General features: G+C 47.9%; 2 protein-coding genes across 4 annotated transcripts in view; one reads left to right on the forward strand and one right to left on the reverse strand.

The window, feature by feature from the left end:
* Window positions 1–9,051, forward strand: part of SEC31B (SEC31 homolog B, COPII coat complex component) — a 35,308-nt gene extending 26,257 nt beyond the window's left edge. For 2 of the 3 annotated variants that reach the window (XM_069019515.1, XM_069019516.1), the window contains exons 22-27: window positions 293–331; window positions 3,178–3,233; window positions 4,479–4,625; window positions 5,042–5,158; window positions 6,555–6,626; window positions 7,164–9,051. In XM_069019515.1, coding sequence (XP_068875616.1) covers window positions 293–331; window positions 3,178–3,233; window positions 4,479–4,625; window positions 5,042–5,158; window positions 6,555–6,626; window positions 7,164–7,343 — 611 coding nt within the window. In that variant the 3' untranslated portion in view covers window positions 7,344–9,051. The remainder of the gene's footprint in view (window positions 1–292; window positions 332–3,177; window positions 3,234–4,478; window positions 4,626–5,041; window positions 5,159–6,554; window positions 6,627–7,163) is intronic. The other variant, XM_069019517.1, reaches the window with a different exon arrangement.
* Window positions 9,052–13,895: 4,844 nt separating this feature from the next.
* WNT8B (Wnt family member 8B) lies at window positions 13,896–25,606 on the reverse strand. Its single transcript, XM_069020408.1, has 6 exons — window positions 25,548–25,606; window positions 19,597–19,630; window positions 18,474–18,612; window positions 16,976–17,101; window positions 14,839–14,981; window positions 13,896–14,453 (listed from the first exon to the last, which is right to left on the reverse strand). The coding sequence occupies exons 1-6, from the start codon at window positions 25,604–25,606 to the stop codon at window positions 13,896–13,898; spliced, it is 1,059 nt and encodes a 352-aa protein (XP_068876509.1).
* Between the last annotated feature and the right edge of the window lie 383 nt (window positions 25,607–25,989).

Here is a 25,989-nt window from a genome sequence, read left to right on the forward strand (position 1 = left end):
TGACAATCCATAGATTTTTGAGCAGATGCTTCTCCAAGCCACACATATTCTGAGAGTGAAGGAACTGAGGCTATGATGTTTGCCTTCACCCGAAATCCTTTGCTGACCTGTGTTTAACCAAGGATAGCAAATCCCACTGTGTGAAGTCTGTGGGGACTACACACAAAGGCTCTAAGCTACAGCTGGACAAATTCCTTCCTGAAAAGCTTTTTGGTATAGTAGTCCGGTGAAATTACTCAGTGAGTGAAAGCTGTTGGTGATCATGCCTTTTCCACCCTGCCTTGATTTTCAGGTTTCTTCCCTTGGCTAGATCCCCACGTGGATCATGCAGGTAGTACCCAGAGAAATCTCCAGACCTGTGGGGCAGGCAGTATTGCTGCTTCTAGTGAAATGTGTGCATGTATTGATGTGTGTGCATGCGTGCATGCTCACTGCTGTTTGTGGTTTCGTTGCATGCCTGGGGAGCTGTACAGCTGGGGTAGGGAACAGACCTGTCCTGAGGACTAGTAAGTGACAGCTGGGGATATTGGAAGTGAAATAAAAGTACTATGCTATTACTCATTAGTTTAGGTACAGAAAACAGGTTCTCCCCCTTTTTCCTTCTCTATTTTCCTCCAGTTCTGGAGGTATTAGACCATTTTCAGTCTCTGTCTTTTCAGGCAGTTTCTGGGCCAGCAGGACAGGGAAGCAGACAGTTTTCCTGTCTTGGTTCTCTAAGCAAGGAACAGGCCAGTGGTTTTAACTTATCTCTCATTTTCTCCCTGTTACACTCCCAGCCTTGTACACGGTTTTTCTTGTGCTTTCTGCCTGTGGTTTGGAAGAGGTGAGTCCCAGCAGAAGCAGTGGTGGAGTAGAGCTTCCCCAGCAGAATTTGGGGGCTCTCTTCCAAGAGGAACTGGAAAGCCCTTTTGGCTTTAGTTAAAGGGTGAGGTTTGGCTTTGAATCTTAGTTCAACTATTGGGGAAAATTTGGACCCAGGGGGTTTTCTGACTGATGCTTAGTACTGATTTCTCCCCTTGGGATTCATTGGTGGTGGAGGGTAGTCATTTTCCAGTCTGCATTGTCAGTAGGGTAAGACTCAATGTCTTACTGGTCTGTCACTGCAGTGATTGGTGCTCTTTGGAGGGACCATCTGCCAGGCACAAACCTCACAGCTTTATTTAGGAAATCCAAGTACTTACAGGCACTTACACCACCAAGCAGGTCTGGCTGTGTGAAGTGGGACTCCAGAGAGGGAGTTGTCCCTTCAGCAGAGAAACAAAATACCTCAGTTTCTCTCTGTTAAAGAGAAGATGATTCCATGACAAGGATTTCAAGCACTTCCTTAGGCTGAAGATGCCCTTCAGGAATTCACTGCTGAGAAATTCCCTTTTCCTTAGCAGCATTTCCCCCCAGTTTTAATGGCAATGTATAGCATGCCTGGTTCAGCAGTGCAAACTGGCTTCCTTGAGAGTGCTTTCTTGCCTGCTGTTATTGTTCTGGTTTTGATTTGTATTTTTCTTAATCTGAAATGGAACTGTAAAATCATTCAGTCTGACTGGCCAAAATTGCTTGCTTTGAAAATTCCTGAACATAGTATCTACAGCTCATGAGCATCATTACTAACACAATGAAGAGACACCTCTACTTGTAGAAATCCCAAGTTCCTGAGAGTGTCAGGGACAGGGTGAAGGACAGCAACATGTTGTCTTATCTCCTTTCTGGCCAGGATAATCCCTGATTCCAGTCTCTGGTGGTCTTGTTTTTTCTAGGACAGGCATTGCTGGAGACTGCTGCCATGGGGCACTCCTTTCAGGGATGGTGAGAAATCCTATTTCACAAGTAGTGTAGGAAAGATAGCATTTCACCCCAGCAAAATGCAGCAGGGTCTGTTGTCTCTCGTGTCTGATGATTAAGTGCCTGGCTTAAAGAGCATAATTTAAATAGCTGTTTCCAGTGAGGATACAGTGCCACTGGGTTGGAATAGTGCCAAGGATTGCTAGGCCACAGGCTCAGTGGGGGCCAGCAGAGTTCTAGGGCACAGAATCCCCAAGCTAGAAATAGGTGCCAACTTAATTAAACTACTGATCCAAACTCATCAGAGAGCGAGTCTTGAAATCATGGGAAAAGGGAGGGCAAGAAGAGGCTGCCAGAATTTTAATAATAAAGGTAATTAAAGTAATGAAGCACCTTTTGCATCTTTCCCCTGTGATTTTTAAAGCTCAGTTCAGGATCAGTAGCTCATTAAGTGTGGCTCTGAGCTCCAGCAATTCTGTTATTGCCGCTTAGAATTATTCCGTTTTCTCACAGATTATTCCTCTCTCATGGGCTTGAGGTTATTAATACTGGGATTTTGTCTAAAGATGCAGGTACCCTTACAGGACAGCAGCAGACAAGGTAGTTGCAATTTGACCTTTACAGAATGAAGAGTGGGCAGAAGTGATGTCATGTTGTCTGATGGATTTTAAATTACCTGGAGTGAGGTTAGAGTACCACAGAAGCATCTGATGAGACACCCCTCTGCTCCCAAGGCAGACTGGTTAAGTCTATTCCTTTCCATTTGGCAGTCAGCAAATTTTGCTAAGCTTTGTTTCTGAACATGATTTTGGAAGGGAACCCACCCCTAAATCTTTCCACCTTTATCAGAACAGCCTGTGTGGCTTTGGACTGCCACCATGAGCACTCCTGTAAGTGCTGGTGAAAAGCCCTCTCACCTGCAGCATACCTCTTGCTGTGCTACCACAGTGCCAAATTCTCTGGAGAACCCCAAGAACTTCCTGAACTGTGAGGTGCACACTTATGCAGGTCCCCACCAAGCTTCCAGCCTGACTCTGAGGTTGACTTCTGCAGCTTATACAGGATCCAGAAAGCTTCAGGTAGTTCCAGAAAAAGTTTTCTGTGTGGGAGTGGGTGTGTGCCAGTTCAGTCCGATCAGACATCACCTCATGAAGGCTGTGCACATACTTGGATACTAAGAATGAAATTAAGAAAGGGAAAGCTAAGCAAGAGCATCTCATGGGCCTGTGAGCTGGGTTTGAAATTCCTCAGTTGAAACAGTCTAAAGGTACAATGACAAGGGAATTGGAGCCAAAGGGCCTTCTCCTGAAGGAAGTTCTAAACTGTGCAAGCAACCATGAATTGTTGCTGCAGCCACCTTCTCACAGTCTGAGGTTTGTGTCTTGTCCTCTGTCCTGGCAGCTCAGGAATCTTGGAGTGACTCCTCTACTGGAAGAGGAGGCCTTCAAAAGAAAAAGGTAAGTTTTAAGCTACAATATGTGTTGGTTGTCTTTTAGCCAGCGAGTTCCATGTAACAGATACATTCCTATACATGCTCGCTGTCAAAGTCCACAGGTCTCTGTCCCTGTAGCTCTGTCTATGTCTGCAATGCATGCACGGCTAGGACTGGAGTCTAAGTAATCTTGACTCTTTGCCATCCAAAGCCACATGCTATTCTGCAGGGTGGCTGTTTTGTGACATCGTTATCAGCTCTAATGTTGCATCCTCTGTCAGTACTTCCCAGGCTGGCTACAGTAATTTGTTGTTAGTATGGATTTAATCTTATGCCCTTGCCTATACAATTTTTTTGATAGTGGCTGAGGAGGTCACGTTCCCTTCACACCTGACAGCTGGTGGCAGCATTTTCCCTCAGCTCAGAGGGACCAACAGTGATTTTCCTCAGATGCCGATACCAAATGATAAGGCACTTGTGCTGAGAGAAGTTGAGACAGGTGTAGCTGTGAGCTACCTGCCATGTTGGTCCTGCAGCTCTCTGCCTTGTCGTGATTGCACTGGAGGGCCTGTGAGCTGAGCTCTTCTGCAACAAATGCTCTCAGTACCCCATTTCTATCATTGCTGCCTGCTGGCAGGTGTGACGAGAAGCTTCTTTGGCATCCTTCCCACCCCCCACTCCTCTTTTTTAGATTGGAACAGACTTCTCGCCCTTTTTTCTGGCAGCATAGCTGGGAACCTGCTTCAGGCTGTGCTCACTACAACAGGATTAGCCTCTTGTTAAAGCCATCTCCTTTTGATCTAGCCCTGTTGGAGAGAATCTGTCATGACTCTCTGGCTTAGCAGGGGCATGATGAAGTGTTTGCAAGGGGAATCTCCCCCCATGTCGTGGGATTTTCCCCAGTACTTGCTCAGTTGGACACTTCACTGCTGCTAATCTCTACATTCAGGACTCGTGCCGTTGCAGAGACCAGGCGGCTTTCTGAGGACCAGTGCTTTCAGGGGTAACGGATCTGTTTGATTGAACAATCCCAGAGGGGTTTTCTTGCTGTCGCTTTGACTGTTCATCTAGGATGCAAGAGGAAGGGCCCCATTCTCTTAGTCAGGGGGCTGAAAGAACAGGGATGTGTAACACAACATCTTGAGAACTGGAGACATAACTCTTCAAGTTAGAAAGGAAGTTGAATTTTTCTGTGGAGAGGCAGCCAACCCTTCTTGCTTGGACTTGGTTTTCTTGATTTTTCTTTTTTCTTTCCTTTCTTTGCTGACAGTTGCCCGAGAAATTTACTCCTCTGGCCCCCATCACAGCTCCAGTAATGGGCCTGCCTGCTGAACCCCAAGGGATCAATCCTCAGCTATCCAGGTTGCAAGAATCTGGCCAGTCACCTCCAGGAGCACCCAAGGAAGGCAGCCTACAGGTATCAGAGAAAGTGGGGCATTCCCCAGCCACCAGCATCTTGTCAAGTAGAAAAACAACTCGGCTTTTGAGGTTCTTTTTACTTGGCAGCTGAAGAGGGCTTATGCTGCTCCCTAGCCCTTACAAGGCATCTCTGCCTGAGTATTAGAGGAGTTGCCAGGTTGAAAAAATGACACCTGGGTATGGGTGGGAGAGAGGGAGACCAGGCAGGCTGTCAGTCTGCTGTGAGTTGAGAATCCAGAGGCCTGGAGCTGTATCACAGTCTGAAGATGATAACCTAACTCTGTGCTTCCAGTATTCTCTGGGTTTGTGAAGGGGTGAAATTCCTTCTGTTCTCTAGTTTCAGGAGGGGAATCTACCTGCTCTAGCCTTTCATGCTCCTGTTGCATTCATTCAGCTGCTTTTTTTCTCTGTCAGTATCACCAGCTACCTGTGGAGAGCATTGAGAGGAAGGAGCTGCCCCCTGAGCACCAGGCTTTGAAGGCCACATTTGAAGGGTTGGTGCAACGCTGCTCGGCTGTTGCCACTGATCCAGTAAGTCCTCCCTTCTCTGATCTTTGATTTTTTTTCCCTTATAGATGTTTGACTGGTGCTTCCTTCTTACAGTTGGTAGAGAGTGGAAAAGTCTTGTCCCTATAACCAAGTCAATCTCCATCTGCCTCTTTCCTTTAGGCTGCAGGCTTGTTCATCTTTGGGAACTGAGATGAAGTCTCTAGTATTTATGCTCTGCTTCTCATTGCCTTCTTGGAGTGATGATTCTGTCCTCCTGGCTCTTTCTTTTAAGGAAAGTAGAAGAATTTACTCAGCTAATTCAGTTTCACTGGCTTGATCTGCAGATAGTTGCTGCAGAGCTGGTATTACCAGCTATCTTTAGAGCTTAGAGGGAAAGGCTGAGATATCCCAGGTGGAAAAGAAAGCCAAACAATCTTTGTGTCCATGTCACTGTAATTTCTCCACCCTGGTTCCTGGAAGTCTGTTGGCATATGTCACATTGGGTGAATGTGTCAGGCCAGACTGTCTGGAAGCAGAAAAGCAGTGTTTGCACATTGTGTTAGGTTGCTAAGTCTTCCCCAGGCTTGGGGCCACTAAGAAGCCTTCCAGAATACCTCTGCTTGGTAGATGTTAGGATGAAAACTGAGCCCAGATTGCTATCCCAGAGTCAGGCAATTAGAGCAGCATCTTCAGTGTGTTTGCTCTGTGCTTTCTGAGAGTGCAGCATAGCAGTCTGGGGGATAACCTAAAGGTTCCCTGTATGGACAGAGAGGCCTGTAGGTTTGGGCTTAAGCACTTGACTTAGGTGGTGGTTGAATAGCTGTCTCTGTACAGCAGTGCAAATCACCTGAACTTCCAGGCTTCCAGGCCTGTTCCAGCAGTGCCCAGAGCCAGGCATTTGTGTTCGTGGAATAACTTACCCATGAGTGGATTACTCAGGATGGGGTTAATGAAGTCAGTCTCATCAGAGCTTCAGTACTCAGGCACTTTCCTTGGTGGTTACCCAGAGGTTCCCTCTTTTCCTTAAGGAGACCAGGAAGATGCTCTTTCTTGGGTGAGCCTGAGTTCAGTCAGGGTGAGCTTGTCTGAGCACCCCAGGGGTCAACTAGTGGATGTTTCTCACACTTTGGAAGTAGTCACTCTATCCTGTGGTCTGCAAGCACTAGCAGAAGGGAGGAATGCCTACGCTGGGAGATGGGAAAAGGGGCAGTCCATCTTCTGTCCTGGGGAGAGAATGTGCATATATGTACATGTATGTACATGTGCAGAGTGAGGGCATGGCTGATTTGTATCTCAGTCCCTGGCTGTCAGAGGCTGCGATGCAGCTGAATTATAAGGTGCTGTGGAAAGAAGAAGGGAGGGACTGAATGAGAGAACTTGAGCTCTGGAGAGATGGCTTTGAAGCTGTGGCAGACAAGCAATACCTGTTTTGCTTCAGAAAACACGAAGGAAGCTGGAGGACGCGTTGCAGCGGCTGGAGTGTTTGTATGAGAAGCTCCGTGAGCAGGCGGTAAGTAGATGCCACCATTCCTTGTGGTCCAGCTGGCTCCCTGAACCCACCTTTGCACTGGGTTGTGGGTCTTGGTGTCTGTACCAGTGTAACCAGCACATACTCTCTGGGAAGACAAGGGGAGTGCCAAACCTTGTAGCGACCATGAATCCAGACAGCCTTGTATCTTCTTTCCTAACTTTGGCCCAGACATAGTGTAAGGAAGAGCTGAGGAGGTATTTGCAATGCGTTTTTACCCTTCAAGAAATATACTGGCACATAGACAGATCCCAGATGGGAAGGGGCAACTGGGGGTGGTTAAGTGTGTAGTGTAACTTGGTTAGAAAACTCTGAAGTTGCTAATGCCAATTGCTGATGCCAGCTGGCAGTTGTTGTAGTCTGGGAAAGCAAGGGAAGAAGCAGACTATCCTTCCTGCCAGTGCTTTACTGTATAGGTGCTGTTTGGTGAAGTGGACATCAGTAAGGAAGGATATAGAGGGAGAGAGACCTGTGTTATATTGCTGAACATGCTGACTCATTTCTGCTCCCTCTCCACAGCTCTCTCCAACCATCCTCATGGGTCTCCATGAAATTGCCCGATGCATTGAGGCTAAGAACTACCCACAAGGTCTCCTGGTTCACACCCAAGTGGTGAGCAGCAGCAGTTTCAGTGAAGTGTCTGGTTTCATGCCCATCCTGAAAGTCCTCATGACCATTGCAGGCAAGCTGAATGTGTAAAGTGTGGAGCAGCTGGAACAGTGCACACTGAGAGCTGGTGGACTGCCTCACCTGTTGACGTGCTCCAAGTTGTGGACTCTCCTTCTGACTCTGGAGAAATAGGTCTGTGCCAGTGCCTGGAACTGTGCTAGGCCAGCACGCCTAGCCCCATCCACTTTCCAGTCAGCCCACTGGTGCCCGCAGCTCCTGGAGACTGTTCTTTCTCTCTTCTTTCTTACTAGTCTGAAGCCACTTTCGAGCCCAGGGATCTCAATTTCAGGCTGTCCAGATTGCACAGAGGTCCTTCTTCTTCCCTATATCCCTAGCACAAAGGGGAAACTCCTTCCCTTCTAGGCTGACATTGCTTTTTATTTTTCAGGAAACAAACAGGGCTGGTACCTCCAGCACCACCACAGAAGAGCCTCAGGCTCTACTCCCTGCTGCAGAGTAAACTTCCTGAGTGGTAGCTGGGCTGCCTTGGGAACCTAGGCTGCCTTGGGAACCTAGGCTGGTGTGTCCTCACTCTGTTGGGCTGCAGTGAGGATCTCTCCTGGCTCCTTCTTTCTCTTCATTCTTATCCTTGACTCACCTTTTCACCCCTCTGCACTCGTATCCTGCTATGACTGGGGCTAAGTACTAATCTACTCTGGGCCAGCTTTGGTTCTCTTTCTTCTTCAGCTCTCTTGTTTTCAAAAGTCAAGTCTCCTGTTTACACTCTGTCACCTTCCTTTTTATCTTTTCCCCCATCAGCTGCAGGCTCAAGCCCATAATGTTTCAGGTCCAGGGATGATTTCCCTTTCCCATTCCTGGGACTCTCCCATTCAGGAATGCTGGCAGGTTGTGCTCTGTGCACTTCTCCCCAGAGCCAGTCACATCCTGTCTTGGGGCTAAAAGCTGCCCTCTCTGGCTCCTGGCCTTTTTAACTTCTTTTATTTTAGCACAGCTGGACTTCTACTCACTGATGTTATCTAAAGGCTTCCTACTTCAGGCTTTTCACATGGCCTAGGGACTTTAAGAGCAGCAGGGATTGTTTAAGTCCCATAAAGATTTTCTTTGAGCTATCCTGACCAGCCCAGACTTGAGCAGGGAGAGACAGCTCATTGTTCCAGGTATGGTACATTCATACTGTCTACAGTTACAGATACATGCAAAGGTGGTTCTCAAAAGCCTCTTGGCACTATGGTGGTAGAAGTATGCTGCAGGAGGTGATGCTGTCAGGACTTGAAGATCTGGCTTGTGCTGAGACTTGTCATCACTGTGGCAATTCCTCTGGGAATAGATGAATGAAGCATATCTGTTCTGAGGAAGAAGTCTGGGAAGGCAGATGGGATTTTCGGGCACATCTCTGTGTGTGTATATTTCCCTCTCTTCCTCCCTCCTTGCCTTCTCTCTCAACATCCTTCTTACTAACCAGGCAGCATAATCATTGATCCATAGCTGGGAGTGAGGCTTCTTCCCAAGGTTTGGATGCAGCCAGGCCCCGCTTTCTCTGCTTGCTGCTTGAGTGATAATGCTATTGTGGGCCTGTGGTTCAGTGACGTACATGAATCAGCCTAGTCTACCATGAGACTTAGGAGGGAGGAGAATCAGAGAAGGGAGGAAGAGGACATGTCTCATTCTCTCCTTTCCAGGTCAAAGTGCCTCCTTGTTGCTGCTGTGTTGTTTCTATTGCTGCGGTTTGATGCACTGAGAAATTACAGAATGGTGAAATAAAAGCTGTGTTTTGTGATGCTTTTTTTCATAGGCTTGTCACCTCTGGCTGTGGGGTTCTTCCTCAGTCTGCATGGCCACCCACTGAGGGGGCAGTTGAGAACTGTGTGAGGCAAACCAGATTTTGGGCTCTGCTGCTATGGGCAGAATCCATCCTGGTGTGATGAGACTTCAGGTCTTACCCACTCCCAAAGGCTGCAGGGTCAGAGCACTGATCTTCTCCAGATCGCCTACGTCAGTTGTGAATGTTTATCTGCATCAGACACAAGAAGGCCGCTGGACTCAGGTTCTCTTGGGGAATCTCAGTGGTGTTGGGGATTTTGCACTCGACATCAAGAGCTGGAAGTATGTCAGTAAGTAAACAGAGAGCCCTTGATGACATCCTCTCCCACTGGAAATAAATGCTACACCACTGAAGCCATGCTGCTTGAACTAGGATAAGGATTGGACCTGTGTGGAAATTTATACCATTGAATTGTCAGTTCTTATCATTAGTTAATAACTTAGGAATCTGTTGGCTAATTACATTTAATCTTTTAAGGAGGTAAGAAGGCTGAATTGAAATGTACTACTGAGAAAAAGTTGGGGGAATCAAACTTGCTTCTTATAAAGAAAGAAATTCTGATGTAATTTTTTTCCTATCAGCTAGCTAGTATGTATGTACAAGCCTGCCAGTTAGCACACATGAAACTCTGAAATATGCAAGACTGTATTGCATAGGCCAAGGCTGGATGACTTGGGAGAAAGCAAAGGCTTGGAAAGATTTTTTGGATGGTGAAAATGTGAAGGGCTGTTGCTGGGAAGGGCCCAGGGTTTATGAGAGTTTTGGGTGTTAGGGGCACAGCACATGCATTCAAGGGAAACAAGACTTTTGTAGTTCTGCTGCTGGCAGAGGCAAACACCCAGTGTGAAGGAGTCTTGAAGAGCTTTTGCAGCTTGCACTGGAGCAGTTAGCAAATAGCCTGGCCTAACAGCTGTCCCCCAGCAGGGGCACGCAAAGCTGATTTTCAAAGGTAGCACTTGTGCAGCATCCAAACCGGATCATAACACAGGTAGCCCAGGTGGCATGCATTTGCTTAATGAGTGCATAAGGGAAGTCCCAGCTTCTGAGATCAAGCCTGGCATTTCTAGATTCTGCCTTTTAGGACTCAGTTATTGTACCCTGTGTAGTCCAGCCCTTTGCTCTCTCAGGCCACTTCTACTGCTGAGAGATAAGCACAGATTTTCCACGTATTTCTCAGGTACATTTGATGGTAGTTCCCTCCAGCACACATACCTGCTGCTACCCAGGACTTGTGCAGAGACTGGCTGTTTATCCCACCTTTGACGTGAGTCCTTCCCACCTGCCCCGTTGTTGCTCTGTTTTGCTTCATGTTTACCCCTGTAAGCACCATCCCTGAAGGTATTTGTAGTGAAAGCAAGCGGGGGCGGGGGAAGTGAGGTGACTCGCTTGTAAGTCTTGGAGAGGCTTGTGGGAGAAGCCCTGTCTCTGCAGCCCTGGTGTGGTATTATTACCCTTCAAACCCCACTGGAAAGTGCTCCTCCATTTATAGCACCCTCTTTGCTGGCTGGCAACCGCTTCTGGTCTACGGGCAGTGGGCACTGCCCCCTCCCATGCGGGCACATGGTTTCACAGCACTCGGGCACTAGAGAAAGCAATTTCAGTTGGGTGAGTAGGCCTTTTTGTTGACAAAGAATTTGGGGGGAAGGGGGCAGTAGGAAAGGATCCCTGGCCACAGAGAACAGAGCTCTAATCCTGTGGCAGATAACATCATGTCTGCAGGCTAGGCTTGTGTGTGTTTGGGGGAGCTGGAGGGGCAGAGATTGTTAGGCAGTATTTGTTTGTAAAGCCACTTGCTCTGAAGATAATGCTTGCACTAACTTCTATTGAGGGAGCAGTGTGAGTCCCCACAAAGTCCTTTCCCAAAGTGTCTTTGAAGCCAAGAACCCATTGAAAGGAAGAAAGGCCAAGAGAGGGGATTAGTTTGTTCAGCAGCTGTGAATTTCAGTGGGAGGCTGATGAACTCCAAAGTCTTTGTTGAGATGTTTTTTGTAAGGAGCCCTGCTGGAGGGAGAGACCCACACCGGGGCCGCGGCCTTAGACAAGAAGGAATCTGAAGCGGCGGGGAGCTGTAAACGGGCCACAAGGACTTTTCCCAAACACTTTTCGGAAAAGGTGTTGTAAAGAGATCGGAGGGGGATTAGCATGTGAAATGACACTTTCCATTGACTCCACTGAGGGGAGGGGAAAAGGGCTGGCTGGCTGATTTATTAGCATTTTGTTCCCTTCTCTATTCTGCTCCCTCAGCAGCCCCCCCCCCCCCCCCCCCCCCCCCCGTCTCCCCTCCTCCTGAGCCCTCTAAAGAGGCTTGGATTGGAAAAGGGAGCGGGGGGCTGCCTGTTTGTGTGTCATCTGGGTGAAGGTGACCACCTGGGAAGCTGAATGTAAATATTTCTCCTCTGAGGAATGCGCCTTCATTAAAGCGAAATGAATACATGGAAGCATCCAATCCTGCCCACAATGGCAGCAGGGCCTTTACTGCTGAGGGCTCCGTGCGCCGGGAGGGGGGACCCGCTGCTGAGGTCAGCACATTCTGCAGCTGCGGTGTCGCCGTTTCCCCAGCGGAAGCAGCGTGTGGCCGTGGGGCTCACACCGAGGTGCCCCACATCTCCCCTTCGCCAGCAGCCGCCACCGCGCCGGGCCGGGCCGTGCCACGGCCTTCGCGGGGCAACAGTGTAGGGCAGCAGTGTCAGCAGGGGAGGGATCGACTACGGGTGGAGGAAGAGGGAAACGGCTTCTGCAGCTTTTCCAGCTGACCGTTGGAACGAGGAGGGCCCACAAGGAAAAGGGAGCCCCAGGCTGGAGCTTTCCCTGGTGGTCGAGAGGCTCTTGCCACCTCTTTCCTTTCCTGGCCAACCACAGGGACATAGAGGAACTGCTGATGGGGATGCAAGAGAGACCTACGGCAGGGTCACTGTGTTAATAGTTGCTGTGCACAGTAATAATCTGTGCACACTGTGGTGGTTTGTGTGTGAAGTGGAAGTGTTTCAGTTTTCCCTCAGAATGGGCCAAGATTTCTTGCAATTTTTGAAAGGCCAGATTACTGCTTGAAATGAATGCTCTTGAGCTGGTGAGACCCTAGGTCCAAATTCTTATTCCCTGTGAGGTAGTCCTAGGGGGCTAATTGATAATGAAGAGACACGTACAGGCTGCTGAATGTCTTTAATGTTTCAGCTATGAAGTGGGCAACTGGGCCCTGCCTTCCCCCCTCCCACCCTATTTCCTCCTGGCAGCTGCATTGTGGTTGGATGCACCCTCAAGCAAGCTCAGGGCAGAGTACACCCTTTCCCTTCCTGGTAGGGGCTGAGGTTGTTCTGGCTGGAACTGGTTAGGTCTTCCTGGGCTCAGATGGGTAAGCAGTGTGTTTTAATCTCCAGGACTCTTATACATACACACACAAAATGGGATGAAAGAACACCCAGCCACTTAGACACAACAGCATTTTGCAAGCACTTGGCTACTGATTTATTGCATTGGCTATCGGTTTACAAATATTGGCTACAAGATGGGTCTAATGGCCAGTAACAGCTCTGCTGGCTTCTCATCTGGCTAAAGGACACTTCAAACAGCAAAGCAGATGGTATTATCGCAGCACTGGGGAAGATTGCTGTGATGGTGCAGTGAGCTTATCCAAGTCCTGCAGCTGGCAGCTTCTTACCTCCCTCCCCTAACCTCAGCAAGGGAACAGAGATGCATCAACTAAGTCTTCCTGCTGCTTGCTTAGCCTATAGAATATATACAATAAGTGGTAGAGGAAAAACTGTTACGTATACATCACAGTAACTGTGCAATAAATTAAACTTCAAAGTGCTTCACTTTCCTATTTACACCACCATTAAATAGTAACTGACATTGTTTTCTCAGACTAGGAAGAAGTATTTAGTTAGTTAGCTGACAGGGTAAGAGTGCTTGGCAAGTACATCAGAACATGGGGAGAAGGCTCAGCTGGCAGCTCCTCTCTGGGAGAGATTTGGGAGGAAAGAGGGAGTGGAGAAGTGTGAGGGCATCTTTATGGCATCAGTCAGGGCCTTTGGCAGGAATGCTGGCCTGGAAAGAGAGACCAGACCTGGAGGCTTGGAAGACACAGAGAAAGCATGTAAAACTAAGTGATAAGACACCTTTTTTGGACAGCTGTGTAATGGGCAGGTCAAGCAGCAGCTTTGATCTTGCTGCTGCCATTTCAAATGCAAAGTAAAGCACTGGAGAGCTTAGCAAAGCTGTCAAAGGATGGGACCTAAGCTGTGGGGTTCTGGAGGCTGGCTTGCTGAGAAAGGAGTTGCATGCCTTTTCTATTTCCTCATAGTGTAGTCCTCGGGCAATAACTATTTTAGTGCCTATATTTTTTAAAGGCTTCTTCTCATTTACAGATTACTGATCTGAGTTGCCCAACTGTTGGTGCCATCTCAGTTTCCTTGTACTTTTTATCTCACTTACTCAAAAGCCCAGAGCAGGTGCTTGTTTAGGAACAGACAAGCTCAAAACCACAGGAGCCACCAAGATCTCCTGTGTTTTCAGAGATAATGCCATAGTCACTGGATAGAGTGACACTGAGTTCAAGGGACCGAATCTCACCTTGTTTTGTCAACACTTGAAGGTCTCCCCAGAAGACGTTACCCACTGCACTAATGCCCTGTATGGGCAAGGCCTGAGCACTCATACAAGGCTCTTTTGCCTTGTCCAGGCCCCAGTGAGGCAGCAGTGGGAATGAGACAGAACTATGCCAAACGGAAATGGTGCCAGGGGCTGATGGGAAGGGCAGGAGAGGAGAGGGGCAGACAGGACTGTGGAGGAGCAGAAGCAAGTTAGAGCTTTCTCTTGAGCTTGCGGCTGGCTCCGCCACCTCCGCTCCGCTCCCGCTTCTCCTTGCGGACACAGAAGTACTTGGTGACCCGTTTGCGGCACTGCTCGCAGCGCACAGCGCAGCACCAGTGGAACTTGCAGTTGCAGCTGGACACCATCTCAGCTCGCCTCTCCTCCACTGCCAGCCCACAGTCCCCACACAGCCGCCGGCAGCTCCGCTTCTCCCACTTGCTGAGCGCCTTGCCCCTCTTCAGGCACTCCCTGCCCTCCGTGCCCAGCAGCCCTAGTGTCTTGTTCTCCAGGCAGTAGTCAGGAGAGTCTTCCAAATGGACCAGTTCCTTCTTGGAGATGGAACTGAAGGTCTCAGCGATGGCACCCCGGCTGGCAGCACTGTTCCCTGCTCCCTGCAGCAAGTCTACCTTCAGGGCTTTGTGGTACCTCTCCTTGAGGTAAGTGCCCACCTCCCGAAACTCAGGCAACTGCAGCCAGCAGGTCTGGGTGGTGCAGCTGCCCGACACACCATGGCATTTGCAAGTCCGCTTCATGGTCCCTTTCACTGCCTACAGGGTGAGCAGAGAGAGGGGTTCAGGAAAAACTCCAGGAGGGGCCATTTCTGTACTGCAATGCATGCAGAAACATGGCTCCAGGCCTATGGAGGAGTTTGGTATCAATTCTCCCTGCACGATAGTCCTGAAGCTCACAGATTTGCTTTTCCCAGTGTTCCCCTCTGTGAACTGGGAGAAAGAGGACTGCAGAAAGTCATTAACACTGTAACACAGAAGCTTTGCTACCTTAGAGCAGACACCATTGTACTGCTGCTGTCCCCCCAGAAGTTGTTTCTTCTAGACGTGTGATTTTAGCCACAGCAAATTGTGACTCTCCACAGTGAATGTTCAGAGCCAATTTGGTATGCACCATCAGCTCTGGAGGGAAAGAGGGGCTCACCTTTCTACCTGCCTCGTTGTTATGCAGGTTCATAGCAGCTCTGGCATCTTGTCCAGTCTCCAGGGCATCCACAAACTGCTTGGAAATGGCTTCCCCAAAGCCCACATTATCGCTGCAGCCTCCCCACAGCCAGCCTTGTCCCCCTAAGAAAGGAGATGAGATGTGTGCTGTCAAAGAACCAGAAGAGGTTTCAGAAGTGAGGGAAGGGAATGGAAGCTGTGGGTCACATCCAGCCTTTCACCTCACAGTGCTCCCAGGTTCCCTCCTGTTGAGTTCATGGCATTTCTGCTGAGGCCTGGATAATAAGTGACTCAGGCAGGCTGCAAAGGGGTATGTCCTGTACTACAAGTGCAGGGCTTTCTAGGCTTTCTATAGAGCAGGATTTAGAAGCTGTCAGTTATCATGCATTAGCAGATATGTAGATAAGCCTCTGGGTCTCTAATCACCTCTCAAACCCTGACTTCAGCTGGTTCAGTGTGACTTGCAGGGACAGCATCTTGCTAACATTGATTAGCAAACTGGTGGAGGCATCCTGGTCAGAGGCAACAGATTCCCCTGCGCCTGGAACAGCCCAAGCCTAGCACACATGTATTGAGGAGGCCCTGGTTTTGGCACACCCAGAATTCTCAGACGATGTTTGTCATCTTAGAATGGTCTGATTTTCTAGTTACCATAAAGAAACAAGGGAGTCAGTACAGAACTGTGAAACTACACAAAAATAGTGGAAGGTACTTTTCCTAACTGAGTGGGACTGGAAAAACGCCATGCAATTTGCTTTTTTCCCTCCTAGAGAAAGATGACAAATTATTAATGAAGATCTGAAATCTGGAATATTCTGACCCTGACGTGCCACATTGGTACATCTGGGGAGTTGTGGTTTAATGACCTTGTGCCTCTCTGGAAAGGCCTGGCCCTTGCCTGGACTTCCCCAGGGCATTGTGATCCCCTTTCCCAGAGAAAGACAGGCGTGTTTCATGAGAGGTGGGTAGTTGCAGTGGATAATGCAGTCCAAATCAAGAGCTGGGACTGAAGGAAGTATGAAAACCTTTCACAGACTTGGATTCGCTGCAGTGGCTGAATTGAATCATGCTGTTTTGGTCAAGCCCACAAGTTTTGTGTACCTTACAAGGTTCTAAGTTCACAATGGAAAGTTTTCATGAAAAACAGATATATTTGCGGGAAAAGGAATATGCCATGACTAACTTGGTTTTACAGGGAAGATAAAATTTGATGTGTTGTTGCCCAAAAGTCTTGCTCTGCTAGAGACAGGCATTCCCAAACTTTGGACACCTAAGCAGCAGCAGCTGTTTTCAAAACTATCAGCCAGTAAAGTAAATTACTAAATACTGGACACTCCAGAGGAGTTTGTCATAAAGTGACACATACTGACTGCTGAGTGTGGCTGGGTAGGGCATGGCTTTTAAAAGATTTTGATCACTTGAAATTTGACCTTTTTCTATTCGAAACAAAACCCCTAAATGTCAGTGTTTTCTGTGAAAGCTGAGCAGAGAGCTGGACTAGTGCAGCCTGGAGCTCCCTACCAGGGGTGCTGGGCAGCTGAGGGCCTAGATACCACAGTCATGTGGATGGTGCGAGGGCTGTGTGCTGCCACAGTGGTTCTCCTGGTTGTGCTCTTGTGTGCCTGCCATGCTGACAAGCGCTAGAGAGGTCTGTGAATGGCACCCTGCTTTTCCTTTTGGTCATTCTGCTGTGGGGCCACCCTGGTCCTGCAGACCCTGGGAACCCTGATGTCCCTGATCTGTGCTGCTATAACAAGATCTACCATTTAGGTGTGTGGCAACAGATCCATTTCTCTGCCCCTATGACACAGTCATTCTCTCCAGAAGCTTAAATAGAGTTCTCGATTTGAACCAAGGAAACTGCAACCCCTTCTACTTTCCTGCTCATTTAGAAAGTACTGGAAAGCATCAAGAGCTTGGCTGGTGTAAAGTGGAGGTTTGCTCTGTTACCTTCCACAGAACTACTTTGTTTTGAATCAGGGACAGCTCTGCTCTGAGCATTATTCCTGGGTGTGGGAACCAAGAAAGGGAGGTTTTTCTGCTGGCCTCAGAGGAGGAGAGAAGAGCTTCTCCTGCCGCCTGGGATGAGAAAGGGGCAGCAGCTCATCTCTCCTTACCCAGCTGTCCATTGCGGGAGTCGTCACAGCCACAGTTGTCAAAATCCCCCAGGCTGCAGTTCCGGGTCAGCGTGTACATGACGCCCGCAGAGCTGATGGCATGGACAAAGGCTGTTTCTCGGTTTGCTGTCAAGGGGGAATACAAAGAGAGCAGATGTGCTAAAGATTTCATGGCAATGGCAGTGTTAGAAATTGTTCCTGCCATGCAGGAGTCTGCACAGGACATCTGCAGTGGGGAAGACTTTGTGGGGTGGAGTAGAGGCCCTATACATCAGATTATCTTAGTTTGGGCTTGAACTGCATGAAGGCAGAAGCTCCCAAAAATGATCCAGACTGACTCATGCCATTTCAAAGGGTGTGGACAAGAGAGCATCTGGCTGTCATTGTGGGAGCTCAACAGTGGCAATATAGCACAGACAGCCAAATGTCCCCCACTTCTCACTAACACATCCCCAACAGGAAGGAGGCCTCTCCAAGGATCAAAGACCTCCTTCCCCACAGCTCCCTCGAGCCTTACCTTCTGCTGGAAGGGCTCTGAGCAGTGACCATACCTACCCACCAGGATCAGTTTGGGAATCATCAGCTAGCTTCACTGAGCCTTTGGCTTTCATTTAATACCAGCAAGGTGTGGATCTGAGCAGATAACTTTGACAGGAATGATTCAGGGATCTGCTTCTGGTCTCAGAGGGGGCCTTGTGCTGCAATTTTCTCCTCAAGGCCTGGCTTTGAAACCTTTGTCCACCTCTGCCTTGGGCTCTTGTCCCTTGTCTCCTGCCAGTCCCACCAGAGGCCTGAGTCTCTCCTCTACACCCAGATCCTGCCTTTACAGAGCAGGTATGAGCCCAGCCCAGCATCAAACATGGGTCTAGGGGGCCAGATATGCACTGAAATATTTCCTGGGACCTGCAAATAGGTAAGGAATAGGATACAGTAACAATGACCACAGCCCCATGCCCTACAGTAGCCTAGGTCAGGGGTACTGGATTTCTGCCTAGGGTGATTCTGACATCTGGAAGATGTAGGAAGACTTTTCTCCTGCCTCTTGGCCAGAGCACAGCCACTGATGAACTCTTTCCTGCTCCCTTTAGCCTTATCCCCCTGCTTGCTACCCAACCAGCCTGCACTGGTTCTCAGCCTCCCTGGGATACCCTGGGACACCATCTAGGCATGGTGTGGCCAGCAGCGCATGTGCAGGTCAGGGGGGTGCAATCCTTGTGGGGAGGCAGTTGTGTGAGAGTTGGTCCTGTGCCAGCTGGGGTTCAGCAGGTCCGTAGGTGAGGCTGGCATTGCAAGGATGCCTTGGAGCTAGATCCCTGTGTGTCTGGGAGCTGATGGGTGAAGGGATCTCCTGGAGAGATCCCTCTGGGGGATTCCTGGGAGAGGCACTTCCCAGGTGGGGATGGGGAAGAAAAGGAGGTACTTGGGAAGAGAGGAGGGGGCCATGGGCTCTAACCTGTAGCAAGGGGGTCCCAGTAGTGGTATCCAATGCTTTCCTTACCACTGCGCAGCCCACCGTGGCTGGAGAGCTGCAGTGCCCTCTCTGGGCAGTTCCAGCGATCCCAGGCAAACTGGAACTTGCACTCCTCGATGCCGCTCTGTGCCCCAGCCGCCACACTGCTGGAGTAGATGAGATAGGCCTAGGAGCAGAGCTGGGGGTCAGCACAGGGACGATGCATATTTTCAACTGAAAGTAACCTGCATGCCATCTTACAAAGGCAACACATACAGAGCTGGGAAGGTCTCCCAGCCTTGGCTTCCCTGAGAAGTGGTGCTCACCATCAGCAGCAGCAAACCCATTTTCTGCTGTGCTGGGTCAGAGCCTGAGCCTCCTGGGGGAGAAGGCTGAGCTCTTGACTGTTAGCCACGTTAGGAAATGTGCCAGCCAGCCTCTGCCAGGGGGAACCCCTTATCTCTCCACCATGAGAAGAAGCAGAGCCTTCTGCTCAGAGATCAGGGAGCTCTAGGCCAGCAGATGCCTCAGCCTGCCACCTTCTTCACCACAGCCCCAGAGGGAGAGCTAGTGCTTTGAAGCAAGGTTGTTCCACCAGTGTATTGGGAGCTAGATGGGCCTGCAGGTGTTCCTGGGGAACAGCCAGAACAAAAACTGGGTAAATTTTACAGCTGGTCCTGGCTAAGGAAAAAGGCCTCTGAAAGAGGAGCACAGTGATGTGAGGGGTCAAAAATATGGAACAAATGCCTGGCAATTTTAGTTGGGCTCCTTGAGGAAGTATGTTTTACAGGGCTTAACAGCAAATACTTTCTAGCTGGATCAGTGTGGGCCCTGACGCCAACCTGATCCTCAGGAAGCAATAGATGGCAGGTGAGAACCTTGGCTGGTGTCAATAGACACATCTCCAGAATCTGGCCCCAACCAGCTTAAAAGAACCCCAGGTCAGCACTGCTCAGGGCTGGTGCAGCCCAAGGAGCTCACAGGTTGCAGCTCACAGCAAATCTTTCCTGGCCTTTCTCTGCCTTATTGCTGGAAACCTGGGGGTGAGGGGAGCTCTGGCCAAGGCTGGATGGAGAGGAGTGGGAAGGAGGAGCACCTCTCTCTCCCTCTCTCTCCTTCCCTCTCTGGGTTTAGTAGAATCAGGGACAGAGATCAAAGGGATTTCTCTTACCTTGGGGCCCGTCATCAGGAAATTATTCACTGACCTGGAAGACAGAGACAGTGTCAGCAGGGAGGGGGTGATGGCGGAGGGGCCTGGGGAATGCCAGGCATCCCATGGCTCTCCTCTTACCCCCCCACAGTCTGCTTGTCTCCTGGCTGCAGGCACCTCTAGTCTCTCCCTCATGTCCCCTTGCTGCTCCCTGAGGGACAGGACAGTGCCGTCTCCTTCCCCCCGCCCTGCTCCCCTCAATCAGGTTGTACTGGGCTGCAGTTCCTTCACTGCTCTGTCTTTTTGCTTTCCTCTGCTCAGCTATCCTTTGTACCAATCCACCCATTATTTTAGTCCTTTCCTGTTCCCCTAGCCTTGCTTTTTACCTCACTTGACTAAACTCAGGGTAGCATTTCCCCTAGCCCCAGGAGTGGGACCATGCTGAGGGAAGGAGGGCATCACACCACTGCTCCTTTGCAATATGTGTCCAGATGCATCCCTCCACATCACAATCCCTTGTTTTCCTGTGGTGCCAGCTCTGACTGCCCATACTCTCCTCTTGGTCAGGTTATGGTGATGGCTGAGCACAAATATACATGTCCTCCCCACCCTCCTGGACACTGTGCAGGGGATCCCAGGGGTTTGGGGTGGGTGGGAGGTCCTAGACAAAATTAAGCTTTCTGATGTTCCCATTGAAGGCGTGGAGTGATCATCTCCAAGGGCCAGGCACTGTGGCTTGTCTCCAGCACTGTCCCTATGGGCTTGCAGAACTGATGCTGTCCAGTCTGAGTCCTTCTCTAGTGAGAAAGTCTGTTTTTGTGCAAATGGTCAGTCAGCATTAGGACTCCATATGGTTCAGTGACCACCTACAGAATCTGGAGAATGGCTGGGTGAATCCTGCTTAGCAGTGTCACAGCAGAAAGGACTGACACTTTGAAAAAGCCCAAGAGCCAATTCTAAATATCCCAAGTCAGAAATGAAGTAAGAAAAGAGAGAGTGTCCTAAAAATACCTAATCCCAGTATCTCCAGGTTTGCAAAATAACACTCATCACTATTTCTGGTGAGTTTCTGGAGCGTTTTCCCTGCTCACAACCCAGGACTTCAGAGAAAAGGGTGAGTGTTGTTATCACCCAGCGAGGACACTGAGGCCAGAGGGGTGGCATGAGTGGACTGAGACCTTGCAGTGAGTGAGTGATTGGGAAAATGACAGAGCATGCACTGATAGAAACTTGGCTGTTCAGCTTCTTATCAAGATGATGTTCTGCTTCAAATGAGCCACAAGTATCCCCTTGTAAGGGAGAGAAAGGTACTGTCTTTTTGTGCTACAAATCCAATGCAGACACTGTGGGGACATTCCAGGGTGAGTTCAAGCACAGGCAGAGGCAGGCACTGCTGTCCCAAGCTGAGGGTCAAAGTGCAGCCCTGCCACAGACACAGCAACAGACAGGGTGGCAGGACTGGTGTCCAGACATCAGACACGGGAGAGACTGGGAGAGGACACTGTCCTGCCTTGGAAAACCAGTCATGCAGTTAGCAAGCCCATTTCACCTCCACTAGAACTGCACCCACAGAGATCCTTTCCAATGTACACCACAAAAGGAGGTCAAAATCACAAGGAACTTGATCTTTGCTGTTACAGTTTAGAAAGAGTTGAGGGGAATGTGTTTGCAACATTTCTTTCTGGCAAGTCTAGCTTTCTTTTGTTTTAGTTTGGGTTTTGTGGTTTTTTGGTGAAAATATGTTTATATTGATGAAGCTTGCTTTGGGAAAGATTCCCCCGGGTCAAAACAGGAGTGGGCTGTGCCAAGGCACTGCGAGAACAGGAGATTCTTTCCCTTTGTTCCAGGCTTGTGATTCAGACCCGGCTGTGCTCCAGCCCCCATGGGTACTTTAGCACGAAGTCGATGGTTGTTTTGCAGAGGAATTTTCCTTTGGGAGCTGCTTCTGCATTGTACAGCTAATTAAATATTTCCTGGGACTTGGAGAGAAGGCATCTGTAGCCGAGTGATTAGAGCATCGGGTGACCTGAATCACACAGGGCCATGAACCTGGGGCTAATCAGAATGTGTAAGCTCCATGGGTCCCCATCCTAACGCAACTGGGTAGCAGCATGAACAAGTTATTTTTCCATCTGGTTTCCCTTCTGTCCGTTGCCTTGACCTTAAGTGCTTTGCTATGGGGACCACACTCAGGATGGTGACAGTGTGAATCTGAGCTGTGAGAAAACTCTTGTAAAATGCTCTGCGTACACAAGAGCTAGAAAATTGCAAGTCCTCTCTTATCTTGCTTTTGTCACCAAAACAAGAGAAATATCCTGTCTGCATTGCTTCCCATGTGGGTAGGAAAAACCAAATTCACAGCATATAGGTGGGATTTGCCTCAAACCCTTGGATTAGGAACATCTGGGAAGCTGCAAGGATGGCGTTAGGCGGAAGACAGTAATCCACAAATTCAGCATTTACAGCAAACCAGCCTGTTAAGCAGGAGTCAATTGACGCAACTGCATTGAAGCAGAGGATCTGCTCCTTCCAGGATATACTTCAAGGTGCACAAAAAGGCCAAGTTCAGGATATGCCAATTCTCCATCTTCAGCTGAGTAATGATACAGTAGCAATTTCCCAGCAGGATATTCTAAACACTTTATAAAGTCAGAGAGACAGAAGGCATTTTCATTGAGCTCTCAGATCAACAGGCAGGCATGCTGCTGGCTGGGTTTGTAGGACTTAGACAAGTGAAGGATTCACAAAGATTCAAGTGTTTGGTGCACTTGACACCCCAACATTTAACTCTTGCAACTGCAAGTGGGTTCAGGAGAAGGGGAGCTGGCTGAAATTTTTCTTACTTGTGTTGAGGGGGAAGGAAAGATAAGAATGGAGACAGAATCTGTGTGCTTTGTGTTTTCTCCCATTATTTAGTTAAGAAAAATGCATTTCTATTCCGTATATAGTCTCCAGTAAGGGCAGAGAGCAATTAAGTCACTACTTACACAGATGTAGTACAATAGTGACAGTGTCTCTAGAATCATCTCTGCTGCAAACAGGAATCACTACCAAAATCTCTCTTCATTATTTTCTCTGTGATTTTTAAAAAGAAATTATGTATTTCTACTAAATTTTCATTCCTTTGCAAAGGAAAGCAGGATGTAAAACTAAACTAAGTAGTTGCATTCACAGCTGGTGTTAACCAGCCCAATTCCCATGACTTTGGTGATTTTTTTATATCATGCACATGAAAGGAGACATTTGAAGCAATTTCTCTTCTCTGAGGAAGCTCACGGGGTTCCTATCTGTGTTCCACCTTCAAACTCCAGGACAGCATTACACAGACTGAAGCAAAGCAGGCTCATAGCTAAGCAGGTAGAGAGAGGAGACCCCCAAGTTCCACTGCCCCCTCCCCAGGCTGTGCAGGGCCCTGGCCAGGGTACAGTGCTTCCCTCACCACAACTCTGTCTCCAGGTAAAAAGCAAATCCAGGGCAAGAGATTTTCATGGGATCCAATATTAAGAAATTATCTCAAAGCTAATGAATATCTTTAGCAGGAGTTTTCTATCATAGTTTTATTGAATCTGAAAGCACAGAACCCTGCCAAGCAGCTGTCCCATTATATTTTACTCATATCAAATACTAATAAGCCTCAGATAATTCTGTCTCAGTTACAACTTTAACCAATAACAGCACCACACTCCTCGGTTTAATATGCCCTAAGAGCCTTATCTAATCTCTCATTACAATATTTGTCTGATATTTTACCACCCACTCAGGCTACTGTGCTGCTGGTTCTGCTCTTTAGAAAATGGTAAAGCTGTATTTAGATCTCTACCATCATTACTGTAAATAGAGAAAATTGGTAGAATTTCACTTTGGATCTGAGTTTCGTTCTCAATACGAGCTCCCTGATATTATTAGAAAACCAGGGAGGCTGGAAACCAAAGGCAGTCCCACAGCTGAACTGTAGAAAATACATTTAGAAACAAACTGCTGCATTAAAGATCGTTATATTATTCCCACAAGAGAGGAGACTGGGTGGTAACTCAAAAACTTTTGAAGCTTTACTTCTTTTTTCTTCATTTTTCTGTATTTTGTTATATTTATTTTGGGGTTTTTTGTTCCTAAATACAACCCTGACATTTTGATCACCTAGAAATACACTGGTTGAATGGTCCGTTAGATGGTAAAATCTAATGCACAGGGAAGTGGCCACATATATATTTAAAGAAATGTTTTGTTGTTGTTATATATTGCTCCCCCTCATGCTGCCACTCCCAATACTTCTGATTAAATCACAGGAAAAAAAAAAACTTGTTGTATTTTAAGCTGTTGGATCAGATAAATAAAACCAGCACAAATTTCAAGCAGAATTATTTTATGATTCCCACAAACTTGTCTTTTTTCTCCTCAAGGGTTAAGGGATACTGTATGCAAAATGGTAATTTCAAATAAAGGTTGCAATTTTCCTTTCTCTCTGGAACTCATGACCTATGAGCAACATGCAGAGGGAAGCGGGGTTGTCTTGATCTATAAACTTTTCTCTTAGATAAAAACTGCTGAGTGACAGGGAATTTAAACATCCAATTTTGAACTGAAAATGCCTTGGATTTCCATATTTAGCTCTACTTTGTGCACTGAAATTTCTCTCCTTTGAACTGTTTCTTTAAAATACTGATTTTTTTTTAATGTATTCTAAACCTGTTTTTATTGAGGAAAGCAAGACACATACACAGGAAGAGCAGAAAAATAACAATAAAATCAGCATGAGCTCTTGCCTAGTCTCTCTGTAGAACATATGTATTCCCCTTGTTCCAGAAGGGAGTTTTATCTTGAGTTTGCTGCTTTATAGTATTTAGACATATACAAATTGTGGCACATTCTTTTAATGAAGGGAGTAGTAAATCTCTGAAAGAACATAAATTTCACTTCCAGACTAACAGGAATGAGTTCCCATTTACTCTTTAGTTTCTCTTTCTGTAATTTTGATTTCTCCATCCATGGTAATAACCCTAGAGATCTGCTGTGGGGAAGGCAGGGGATTTTAGTAATTGAATGGTAAAAGACTTTCCTTGCCGTTAGAAATAAGTCTGTAACCCGCTGAGCAGATTCCCCAGGGCATCACAGCAATGGAGAATAAAGTTTGGGTACTCAGTAAAAATCACATAGGAAAAATACCTGCAGAACCCATCTCCCTTTGGGAATAGGACTGATATATCCCACAAGCAGTGATAGGAGATTTGATGCTAGCGCAGTCTCTTTCTGTTCACCCTTACAGAACTTTCTGGGAAATAAATATAACACCACCCTTAGGACAGAGCAAGGGGTCCACAGCAAATGGCCATAGATTTATGCACAGCAGAACTGGTCTGATGGGACTCAGGTGGTTGGAAACCACACCGTAGCAAAATACATACCAATAGCTTCTCCCCAGGAAATCCTAGTAGATGAATTTCAGACATGTAATTCTGCCCGTGTGTGCCAAGGAGCTTGGGTCTCAGGCTGCTCATCCAGAGTGACACTCCTGTGTATCTAACTCACTCCTGCTGGCTCTGAGCTCTTAATCACAGACTGTCCTCCTTGGGGAGCGTGAGAGAAGCCCCACTTGATTTAATTAAGACAGGAGACAAGCTGACTGGGACCCTTTGGAAAAACAGAAGTCCCTGGCTTTTCTATTGGGTTATCTTCCCACTTGAAAGTGAGGGGCCAGGTCCTCAGCATCTGCTCTCCTCTATTTTACTATTTTACAGCTCACAATTTGGCCCATAGTTATTTTTGGGAGGCGTAGGGGAAAAGGGGGACTTTCATAGATCTAACCTCTCTGCCAATGAGTGTGTAGGGACTTGGTTAAATATCTGATTCCATTAAAGACAGAACTGAGCTAAGTGAGAAAGAGGAGACATTTAGGAAGGTGAAGAGGAATTTCCTTAGGGTATCTGGGAAGAGCACCTGCCTGTGACACAGACTGAGGTGCTCTTGATACTCACCAGGCATAGCAGGACTGGAAGAAGGGAGTGAGGAAGAAGATGCCCAGATAAGGGTCCATGTGAAATATAAAATCCAAATAAGGAGGGAGAAAGGAGATCCTAAAAAAAACCCCAAACTTAGGTACCACCACCAGAGAAAAGGAAAAAAAAAATTTAGGGAAGGGATGGAGTTATTTTCTACCCGGCAGTCCTGGTGTGATGAAGAGGCGGATGCCTCCTGAATCCCACCTTCTGCAAAGGGTAACCAATCCTAAAGTAAGAGCTAAAGGGGGCTGGTGAAATGGAGCCGCAGAACTTCCTAAGAAGAGATTATCTACTTAATTAAAGATTTTTTTTTCCCTAAGTCCTTCAGCCAATCAGCACTCAAGTGCCAGAGAGAGATTGAACTGATGAAAAGAACACCCCAGGTTCCTCGAAGACAAATGCACCACGAAAGGGATAA

Source organism: Aphelocoma coerulescens, chromosome 6 (assembly GCF_041296385.1).
Source record: "Aphelocoma coerulescens isolate FSJ_1873_10779 chromosome 6, UR_Acoe_1.0, whole genome shotgun sequence".
NCBI lineage: Eukaryota > Metazoa > Chordata > Aves > Passeriformes > Corvidae > Aphelocoma > Aphelocoma coerulescens.